At 42.0% G+C, this 12,035-nt stretch overlaps 1 protein-coding gene across 3 annotated transcripts in view; it reads right to left on the reverse strand.

Annotated features, from left to right (window-relative positions):
• The window catches only part of PLXNB2 (plexin B2), a 323,100-nt gene that overhangs the window by 136,092 nt on the left and 174,973 nt on the right, over window positions 1–12,035 (reverse strand). For all 3 annotated transcript variants that reach the window (XM_073619756.1, XM_073619757.1, XM_073619758.1), the window contains one exon: window positions 1,843–2,950. In XM_073619756.1, coding sequence (XP_073475857.1) covers window positions 1,843–2,937 — 1,095 coding nt within the window. In that variant the 5' untranslated portion in view covers window positions 2,938–2,950. The remainder of the gene's footprint in view (window positions 1–1,842; window positions 2,951–12,035) is intronic.

Consider the following 12,035-nt stretch of genomic DNA (forward strand, 5'->3'; position numbering starts at 1 on the left):
TTTAGATATAACTTTAGATGTACACTAAATGGAAGAGCTACACAAGCTATAGAATGTTCGGGTGGTACAGTGTTAGTGGAAACGGAACACAAAAATCAGTGATTTAATTTTTTTGTTATTTATATATGCAGCCACCACTTTAATTCCATTTTACCTATTGACAACAAGCATGATTACTCAGCCATAAGACATGGGTCTCGCAATAGACTGAGAACCTAAGATCATAAGCAAAAACAACAAGGAAACTACAAAGCTTGCCATTTTAAAGCCCTGACTCTACAAGTAGCCTGTACTTGAAATGGTATAAAACATTATGTGTAATCATTTTCATTTTGCTACCATCAAAGATAGGAATTCCCCTCACTTGCATGTGTGTTAAAGGATAAGCTCACCTTTGGGAACACGTTGCGTTTCATCTGTTATTAGGGTGTAACATGTTCCCACTCCTGCAGCCGCCGCCGCCCGCTTCGCTCCCTGTCAGTGGCAGCTGGTGTTGAAATATTTTTATTGGGGGGGGGGGGGCTTAAGCAGACCTGGCCCCCTCACTCGCACCAACAATACTCCCCTCCCAATCCGGCTGATCAATCAAAACGGAGCAATCCACTGGCACTACACAGCCCCCCCATTAGCATCGCACACACAGCGCACGATTGGCGGCCATGGAGGACGAGGTGGCGATGCTCTGCTACAGCCGGGGTAGGAAGAAGAGACTGCTGCATGGAGATCAGGGGCCGGGTGCATAGATCAGGGGGGATGGGTTGCCACTGCTCCCTGTAAAGACAGCAAGCACTTGCTGTCACTGTTTAAAAAAAAAGAAGAAAAAAAACGAAAGAAGATGTGGCCGTGCGGGGCCCTGCCCACACGGCAGTGTCATTTATCCACAGAGTTCCATGAATGGAAAGCTATAAGTACTGACAGCCTTTGCGGCTGTCGCTTGTAGTTTCAATTAACTGCCATGGCACTGTTGAGCCCTCTGGTAGTCCATTCATTCTTCCTGTCAGAATGCATCTGCATGCCTATACGAGGTACGAGCAGGCAGGCTCAAAGTACAAAGAAAAAATATTAAATGCATTTTTTTTTTTAATGCAAAAAGATGTGCATTTTTTATTTATTTATTTTTAAAAAGATGAACTTATCCATTAACCTGCCCAAATTGTAGAATGGTTGATGTGAATGGTGCTTTAAAGTCTTCAACAAAGCTGCTTGAAGCTTCCCAAAAAGCTTTGCAAATGATTTCAAAAGTTTTCTTATACAAGCTAAAGTTTGTGTAAAAAAAAAGTTGTGTCAATTTTTCTGTCTATGAATGCCAGAGAAGTGATTTTTTTTTTTTTTTGTTCCCATCACACTCGTACAAGAATAAGAAAAGAAACAGACACCAAAACTTGACAGAGGCTCCAATTCTACTCTGAAAAAGTTTTGGTTTGATTTGGGCTTTAAAAAGACACAGGCACTTTGCCCTATCAAGGCAAAGTGACAGAGCCTGGAGAAAGCCCACCACCCCTCTGGCTTTTATTCTTACCAAGCCACATTTGCTTGCTGCTGCAGCATCCCAGCCTGTCTAAAAACTCTGGTGTTGGCGCTCACACAAGGGATCCCTCCATTTGACATGTTTAGGCCTGGGCACTTCAACATAGAAGAGGTCATTTTAATGCGCGGAAGCAGCTTGGTAGTGTGAATAGTTGATTGCAACTCTTTGGTGGAATGGCTATCAGCAAACACCATCACTTTGCAATGAAGCCGTAAAAAGGACAAGGTCTCTGTAAATAATGCTCACTCTAATACTGGGACATTTTTAGGTTTGCAGTGCATAAAGATTATAAAATGTTTAACAGCTTACTGTACCTGTTTTCCACAACCTATTTTATCACCAAATGGCTTTGTAAATATGCTCTCGCCATCTTGGTTTACAGATTCTTTAGAGCTGGTGTAACATTCTTCTCGATTTTCTTCAAATTTCTCGTTAATTCTACTCAGTGGAAATACACATACAGCAGATTTCTCTCTATTATTGATAAAAGTGTTGAAAACTCCAAAAAGAACCTTATCCGTTTCAATGGACAGGCCCATTACATCAGCCAGCTCTTGTCCTGGACTGGCAAGGAAAGCAGAAGTACAGATATTATAAGGAATGTTGTCATCATCTCTGCAGCCAAGATCCATCTCAACATAGGAAAAATAGTAAGAATCCGATTTACACAATCGGGTAATTAGCGTGCGGTTTTTATGTAAGGTTTTATCCAACCGACTGGAAATGAAATAGACACGATTAGGATCTTCAAAGACGGTGATAAACTGCTGTGTGTTGGCAGAGGCCGAGCCATATTTTAAGTTAGCAGAATCATGGAAAGTTTCAAAAGGGCCTTTATCCTCCATTTCATCAAGTATTCGTGTGCTGATAATTATCCCATTGTCATGCTGACTTGTGCCCTTCCCAACAAAGAGAACTCGTGGTCCATTATCTTGCATGTCTGCTATTAGTCCTACAGTTTCTACCTTCTCATCGTTGCTGGCAACAAAAGACTTCTCTCCTCTGCTGTCATCATAAGAAATCTCTTCTGAGATATTGATAATTTTTCTTAGAGAACAAATTCCTTTGAACAGGCTTCCACATACAACTATCCGTTCTTTTGGCACATCTAGTAAAAGCAGCTTGTTATAATTGTTGCTAGGAGAAGCACTTGGACATTGGTTTTGATCAATTGGAGGTGTACATCTTTTGTCATCGTATTTTGGTCCGGTTGAGACATTGAAAAGCAACCCTAGTTCCCCAGTAAGCTGGTACAAATGATTAACCGCTCCTACGTAAACAAAACCTGTGTTTTCATTAACGGTTAGGTGGTTCAGTTCTGTGTCGCTCATAAAAGTGGTATAGGATTCTGTTTTTGACAAATGTACAACAAAAATTAAAATGCACAAAACATGGATCCATTCCGCCATTTCTGGGTAAAGCCTGTAAGGGAAGAGAAAAAAAAAAAAAAGAGTGACTGAAAACTTCAGAAATAGGCTTACACAACTTAAGAGTTCAAGCATGCCCTATCAAGCCATAGGTTTCACATAGAACAATAGAACTTGCACTTATATGCCCCCAATATCATCATTTAAAAATTGCCAAAAATACAACTTTCTGGTGCCTAAACACATTCATTCATTAAAGTGATACTAAAGTCTTTTTTCTTTAAAAATAACAAACATGTTATACTTACCTGCTCTGTGAAGTGGTTTTTTACAGAGCAGCCCGGATCCTCCTCTTCTCGGGTCCCTGGCTGGAGCTCCTGGCTCCTCCCTCCTGCTAAGTGCCCCCACAGCGAGCAGCTTGCTATGGGGGTGGGGGGCACCCGAGCCACAGTTCCCTGTGTCCATTCAGACACTAAGCTGCGGTTCGGCCCCGCTTCTCTCTCCCCCGATTGGCTAACTGACTTTGATTGACAGCAGCGGGAGCCAATGGCACATCGCTAGATAGAGCTGGGGCTCAGGTAAGTACTAGGGAGGGCTGCTACACACTGAAGGTTTATGCATTAAGATAAAAAAAAAATTTTTTTGCCTTTACAACCACTTTAAAACACTGTTGCACATCTAAAGGCTTTAGCTGTATAATATTGTTTACAGTCTTAAATGCTGAAGCTCCTTACAGAGAATAAGTAGCCTTTTGAAAGTATTTTAGACACATACCATGGCTGTGATCTGCTCAAAATGGAAAGCTGAACATTCACTGCATATGAGCTTCTTTAAAACTTTCCCTGATGGGGGTGGCAGGGAATCTGGGGGGGGGTTTGACCGCTGTCAAGCAATCAATGGCCTGCCTCAGCACACCCTCTATATGTTCACAGCAGTCATTTGACCTTCCAGTAGCAGATTTGTTCTAGGACCTGAAGCAATGCTAAATGAGTTTGTACTGTATAGGTTCAGTACTGTACTGTACTGCTGTATACCAAAGAGATTCTTTTCCATTTTGGTCGGGGGGGGGGGGGGGGGGGTGTTAATTTATGTTTTGCTCTCTGCCTTGATGGTGAGAAATTTCTTGGCTTCCTGGCCCAAATACAGAACAAAAGGTGAGTGTGTCTGAAAAAAAAAAGAAGAAGAATTCCCCACTTAGACAATTGTCACCAGTGGAAGAGTTTCCCATCACCTCCTGTTTTAGTGACAACTGTAAAGCTTGTATTTCTTGTCACTTTCAGTCGCAGTGGTCACCAGGACTCAAAGGGTGAATTTGCCCAGAGGAGATATGAACAATAAAAACCTGACAGAGGGTGTAATCCTTCCACACTCTAGGCAAAGCCAAAAAAAAAAAAAAAGAAAAAAAAAGGGGGGGGGGGGGGTTAGCTATACACAAACTTTAGAGTAAATGGTTTAAGGTTTTACAAGCAGTAGGCAAAGTTCAATTACAAACTACAGAAACCTTTTCTTTTCTTTTAACAGCCTTTTCTTTTCTTGTAACAGCAGCGCATGGATTGTGGTTGGGCAGTTTTTTATCTCAAGCTGGAATCACATCTTCTGCGATGTTGCCACACTTGCAGTGCCATAACATGCACAAATGAGTATGCTGCAATGCATTTATTTCGAATGGCACCCCAAAGCACTAAGGGTTAGATGTGGTTTGGGTTGTTCTGGGATGTATTGGTAGCCCATTCAAAATAACTAACCTAATAATAACTTCACATAACACATGTTAATGTATGGCTAAGGTTCCGGCCTCGGTGTGCATTTATAAATCTTCTCAGACTGACTGAAAGCAAGAAAATGTTCAGGTGGCTAATATTGTCAAATAAATTGATCTCAGTTTAGCACATCTATGGGAATCCCTGTTATATCATATTCAAAATGGCCCAATAAATATAAACAATGTACTCAATTCTCACCATGACAGTCTGGCAGTTTCTGATTTAAGAATGTGAAAATGAGTACCTCCAAAAGTCAACAGCTCACAGGGAGATTTTCCAAGCTAAGCAAAGCCTGACCTTTTCCTACTCTACACAGAAGGGTGGATCCCAAATACCATTCGTGGTCCGCAATCAGCCTTCGAGTAAAGCTCATAGCACTCCAAGGATAGGGAGATATGATCCACTCATTAACCAGCTTAGCCCAACAAAGCATATTATTATTATTCACAATTTATATAGAGCCAACAGTATACACAGCGCTTTACAATGTAGAGGGGGGACAGCACAATTACAGTACAGTTCAATACAGAAGGGCCCTGCTCATAGAGATTACATTCTAAAGAGAGGGGGACATGTAGTACAGTAATTACCATGTGTTATATGCCTAGTTTTATTTTTTTAACTACTTTTTTTTCACTTAAAAAATCCACATGAAATCTGAAAAAATGTACCACGGGCACATTATTTTACCAATTGAGAAAGGATTTTTATGATAAAATGATTTTCAAAATATGAATGCACAGGTTATCAATCCTGACAATTTTACTTTCTTCAAGGTGGCAATAAAGAGTTTCAATGAGGTATCCAATGAAAACGACACAGGTGTGTCATTTGGTGATATCAAATAATTAAAGAGAAAATAGGGCTTTCAATGGTTAAATGCCCATTTTATATAGAAAAACTTCCGACAATAACATTAATGATATTTAATTGTGTGAATTATACCATGATACATAATGTTAAAACTATACCGTCAAGTGAATTACACTCATCAGTGAGAAAATACATGCCCACGTATGGCTAACCAAACTAGAGGGGGGAGCAAATGTGTATGGAAATACAATAAGGGTCATTTATCAAAACTGGAGCAGATGTGCACAGCAACCAGCTACTATCTTTCATTTTCAGAGATAAAAGCTGCAATTTGGTCTATTGTAACTAGGTAAAAAATGCCTAATGTAAGTATGTGGAAGCTGGAAACCACTGGTACCATTCCTACGCATTCCTGCATAGTGCACATGCTCTCTATGGGCGTCATTCAGGAAACATGTTGCCTTTCTTTTCCAAGATGAATGAAAACTTTTATCCGACTGGATGAGGTGGACATCACCGCTCCGCATCTTCCAATCAGGTAACACTTTGCATTCAAGCTAGTCCAATGTAACTATGTAAAAATTGCCATAACTAAACTTCAGCTTTAAAGTGGTTTTAAAGGCAGTTAAAAAAACCTTTAGTGTGCAGCAGCCCCCCCAACACCTGAGCCCCATCTCGATCTAGCGAGAGACTTGGTTGTCCTGACTGGCTAACAGACACAGCGGCAAGCTGCAACTCCGTGACTGAACGAACACACAGAGTAGTGGCTACGCTCGGGTGCTCCCATAGCAAGCTGCTTGCTGTGGAGGAACCCAGCAGGAGGGGCCAGGAGAGCCAGGGAGTGACCCGAGAAGAGGAGGATCCGGGCTGCTCTGTGCAAAACCACTGCACAGAGCAGGTAAGTATAACATGTTTTTTAATTTTTAAAAAAAAAATAACAAATAAGTATCACTTTAACTAAACATGCTCAAAATAGCTGATTGGTTACTATGCACATCTGTTCCATATTCTGTCTGCTCATAAAAACAAACAAACATAGGTCCTACAATACTTATCTTTATGGTATAAAGTAGTACTCTGGGATTCAACAAGAGACAAATCAGATGCCCAGATTTCAATAACTGAGAACGTAAACATTTGTTTTTATTTTTCCAACAAAATCCTTTGACTTTTTTATGCTTGTGTTACAAAGTTACAATTATTTCTTCAAAGATTTACAGACATTTAAGCTCTGATTACACTACTGCGACCTGAAAGTTTGCGCAACTTACGGTGTGACTTTGCTGGCGATTTGAGTACGACCTTGAAGCAAGAGGAACTATACCACAGGGAATGCCTGGGTAATCTTCCTGTATTGCCGGATCCAAATCACATCAATATAGACGAGGATCAGACTTGGAGGCAACTTCCATTAAAGTCTACGGGCACAAGTCTAAACGAAGTCTCCTTGTAGTAGTACAGAAACCTTTTTTAAAGTCAGAGCCAATTAACCACTTGCCGACCGCCTTTTCCATATATACTGCAGCAAGGCAGCTCAGCTGCGCAAACCGCCGTACCTGTAAGTCAGTCTATGCATTTGGTACTGCAGGCGTGCCGCAGGAGCTCGCCCATGATTTCGGCGGACTCGATGTCCGCCGACCACCCACGATCGCAGTGAAGAGAGGCAGAATGGGGATCACCCTATGTAAACAAGGCGGATCCCCGTTCTGACAGGGGGGGAGAGAGAGATCAGCTGTTCCTAGTGATCAGGAACAGCGATCTCTCCTACTCCAAGCCAGTCCGTCCCCCTAACCTTTAGAATTGCTTCCCTATCCTATGGAACACTTAACCCCTTCCCTGCCAGTGGCATTTATACAGTGATCAGTGCATTTTTATAGCACTAATCACTGTATTGGTGTCATTGGTAACCAGAAAGTGTCACTTAGGGCCAGATTTGTCTGCCGCAACATCGCAGTCCCGCTAAAAATAGCAGATCCCTGCCATTACTAGTTAAAAAAAAAGTCCTTAAATTTTTCCCCTCTTTTGTAGATGCTATAACTTTTGCGCAAACCAATCAATATACGCATATTGCCAATTTTTTTTTACCAAAAATATGTAACAGAATACATATTGGCCTAAACTGATGAAACAAATTCTTTTTTTTTTTTTTTTTATATATATATTTTTTGGATATGTATTATAGCAGAAAGTAAAAAAAAATAATTTTTTTTTCAAAATTATCAGTCTTTTTGTTTATAGTGCAAAAAAAAGAAAAACTGTAGAGGTGATCAAATACCACCAAAAGAAAGCTCTATTTGTGGGAAAAAAAGGACATTAATTTTGTTTGGGTACAACGTCGCACAACTGTGCAATTGTCAGTTAAAGCAACACAGTGCTGTATCGCAAAAAAATGGCCTGGTCATTAAGGGGGTAAAGTGGTTAAGAAAGCTCTCACTGACTAACATGGGATTTCACATGTCATGGGACTTGGGGTCTCAAAAGCAGGATCCCAAGTCAGGGCAGTGTGAACCGACCCTTAAAGTGGAAGTTCACCCTAATACTAAAATCACAAAATCTATCAGCATCCATAATCTAAGACTAACATATTTAGCCCTGTATAGAAGAAAATGTTATACATAACTTTTCTGAAGCCACTCTGGTCCCACGCTGAGCTGTCAGTGGTGGCTTCTCTGTGGAGGCATGTGCAGAGGAGGCAGCCATCAACTCTAACTCTATGGGTGACGTCACTTCCCAGCCGATGTCGGCTGTATCCTACACAGAGCCTCTGCAACTGGAGACCAGACCGGAGTGGCTTCAGAAAAGGTATGTATAGCGATTTCTTCTTTACAGGTATAGATAGGTTAGTCTTAGATTGTGGATGCCAGTAGATTTAGAGATTTTAGTATTAGGGTGAACTTCCACTTTAAATGTACAAAATGACACCCTCAGATTAATCAGAAAAAAAACAAGTTGTTTTAACCAGGCTACAAAAATACCTTTCCCATAAGATAACACCGATATAAGTGGAAAAAGGAAGGGGGTGTGTGTGAAAGTTTGTGAAAAATGGGTAAAAATATCCTAGGTTTGATGTGATAACCATAATAGTAAAGTGTGTCTAAATAGCAAGTAAAAAAAGTAATATATTGCAGTCCTTTGTGTGGTGGCTGCGTTTCTTTTTGCAGGCTAAGAGCATTTTTTAGCAAGCACAGAAAACACTAAGGCTACTTTCACACTGAGTCACTTTACAGGTGCTACAGCGCTAAAAATAGCACCTGCATAGCTCCTGTAAAGAGCCTCTCCTGTCTCTCCAGTGTGAAAGCCCTCGGGCGGTGCACTTGCAGGACGGTAAAAAAAAGTCCTGCAAGCCGCATCTTTGCAGCACTGTAGGAGCGGTGTATATCCTGATCCTAAATCGCCCCTGCCCATTGAAAACAATGGGGCAGCGCCATTTTGTGGGTGGTTTAAACCCAATATCAGCCGCTAGCGGGGGTTAAAACCACCCCGCTAGTGGCCGAATAGCACTACTAAAACAACAGTAAAGCGGTGCTAGAAATAGCGCTGCTTTACTGCCGACGCCTGCCCCAGTGTGAAAGTAGCTTTACACCACATTGTAAAGTAGGTGATGACACAAAGGGGTTGGTTTACTAAAACTTGGGTGTGCAAAATCTGGTGCAGCCCTGGATAGAAACCAATCAGCTTGCATGTTTTATTGTCAAAGTTTAATAAAACAAGCTGAAGTTAGAAGCCGATTAGCTACCATACACAGCTGCACCAGATTCTGCACTCTCCAGTTTTAGTAAATCTCCCCCTGGGGGACAGGAGAATCTAAAAGGAAAAACAAAAAGGTTTAGATACACGTTAATGTGATTGTAATGAGTTTTTTCTCTATAAAAATAATAAACACATTATATTTGCCTCCTCTGTGCAGTGGTTTTGCACAGGGCAGCCCAGATCCTACTTTTCTTGGTTTCTGCTTTGGCTCTCCTGGCCCCTCCCTCCTGTTGAGTGCCCCCACAGCAAGAAGCTTGCTATGGGGGCACCTAAGCCGAGCTGCAGCTCTGTGTGTACAGACACGGTGCCCCAGTTCGGCCCCGTCCCCTCTCTCTCCTGATTGGCTAACTGACTGACAGCAGCGGGAGCCAATTGCGACATTGCTGAGTATCAGCCAATCAGGAGGGAGAGTCTCGCTGAATAGAGATGGGGCTCAGGTAAGTATTAGGGGGTGCTGGGGTGGCTGCTGAAAACAGAAGACTTTTTATCCTAATGCATAGAATGCATCAAGATAAAAAACCTTCTGCCTTTACAACCACTTTAAAGGTAATCTATCTTTTTTCATTTTTATATTGAGCACAAAAAAAAGTTTTACTTTTTAATCAGGTAAAATGTAATTCCAAACAAGAATGAACCTTAAGCTTAGTACACACTGAGTTTTTTTCCATTCAACCTAGCTGGTTGAACGGAAAAAAAAAAACTGTCAGCTCCGGTCAGAGCCGCTGTACGATCCATTGTTAGTACAGCGACCTCCCCTGCTGACCTGTTGTGTTCTGACAGGGTGACACGCCCCCCCCCCCCCCCCCCCCCCCCCCGCCAGAACACGGTCAGTGCTTTCAGTCATTGGCGCTGATCGGGAGCCAGTCGGCTGCTGGTTCTCAAGCATGCTAGTCCGACAGAAACTGGACAAACAGCTGGCTTCTGTCGGACTAGCTGCCATACACATGGGCTTGAACGTCGGCTGTTTTTTATTAAACTGGTCGATGTCGTCTGGCATTCAGCCTGGGTGTACAGGGCCTAACAGAGGTCACAGATAGCAAATGTTAGGTAGGGTTGCAACCCCCCTGCCTCTCTCCTAGCATACACGGCAACTAGCAAAATTACCATTCTTCTAAAAACATGTAAGCAGTGCTGGGCTCTCTTCTTAGAAAGTGCAGTATGCTCTGCAAGTGTAAGGTTACGGAAACCACCATTAAATTTTTATGTGCAAAAATTATAAAATAATAAATAAAAGTAAAAATAATTTTAATAATAAATAGTTTAAAATCAAATTGACAAAAAACAATTGTAGCATCCTTATGACGACAGAATACAGCATGACACGTACACTTTAAAACCATGCTAGATCCAGCCTGATGTCTGGCTTTAAACACAGACTTAGAGTATTCTTCTGTCCTTCCCTAATTAGCCCGTGAAGTCACGGATCATTGGAGGATCTCTTAGGGACAGGGGAACACAGATTAAACTTAGCAAAGTGGTGATTTTTTTCCCCTCCCTCCCCAAAATGTTGCCATGGTAATGCCTACAATATGGATCTCTTGAGAGCAGAACTCAAAATGCAGAGCAGGAGACAGAAGAGAAACACAGTAGTGCACGTATTTTCTCAGCACAGTGCATGCCTTGGTTTATATGTAAATATTAAAACATTTCTACATTAGAGCAGAAAGACTTGTTCAGGTTCATGCTGGGTGACAATTGAATTTCCTACATGCCATGTAAAGTGCACAAGGAGGAGAACATCCCCCTTCATTGTGCCAGCTCTGGTTACACTGCGAGCAGAACAACCATGACAAGAGCATGGAAAAATTAAGCAAGCTCAGGGTTTGGTCTGAAGTAGTATCACCACCAATGACTCAGTAATTAAACAGTAAAGCCACAAAACAAAAAAAGAGCCCTATTCTAACTTTTCACGTGACAACACTGAAGAAATGACACTTTGCTACAATGTAAAGTAGTGAGTGTACAGCTTGTATAACAGTGTAAATTTGCTGTCCCCTTAAAATACCTCAACGCACAGCCATTAATGTCTAAACCGCTGGCAACAAAAGTGGGTACACCCCTATGTGAAAATGTCCAAATTGGGCCCAATTAGCCAATTTACCTCCCCGGTGTCATGTGACTCATTAGTGTTACAAGCTCTCAGGTGTGAAAGGGGAGCAGGTGTGTTAAATTTGGTGTTATCGCTCTCACCCTCTCATACTGGTCACTGGAAGTTCAACATGGCACCTCATGGCAAAGAACTCTCTGAGGAACTGAAAACAATAATTGTTGCTCTACATAAAGATGGCCTAGGCTATAAGAAGATTGCCAAGACCCTGTAACTGAGCTGCAGCACAGTGGTCAAGGCCATACAGCAGTCTAACAGGACAGGTTCCACTCAGAACAGGCCTCGCCATGGTCGACCAAAGAAGTTGAGTACACGTACTCCGTGTCATATCCAGAGGTTGTCTTTGGGAAATAGACGTATGAGTGCTGCCAGCATTGCTGCAGAGGTTGAAGGGGTGGGGGAGTCAGCCTGTCAGTGCTCAGACCATATGCCACACACTGCATCAAATTGGTCTGCATGGCTGTCATCCCAGAAAGAAGCCTCTTATAAAGAGGATGCACAAGAAAGCCTGCAAACAGTTCCCTGAAAACAAGCAGACTAAGGACATGGATTACTAGAACCATGTCCTGTGGTCTGATGAGACCAAGATAGACTTATTTGGTTCAGATGGTGTCAAGCGTGTGTGTTGGCAACCAGATGAGGAGTACAAAGACAAGTGTGTCTTGCCTACAGTCAAGCATGGTGATGGGAGTGTCATGGTCTGGGGC

Source organism: Aquarana catesbeiana, linkage group LG03 (assembly GCF_042186555.1).
Source record: "Aquarana catesbeiana isolate 2022-GZ linkage group LG03, ASM4218655v1, whole genome shotgun sequence".
NCBI lineage: Eukaryota > Metazoa > Chordata > Amphibia > Anura > Ranidae > Aquarana > Aquarana catesbeiana.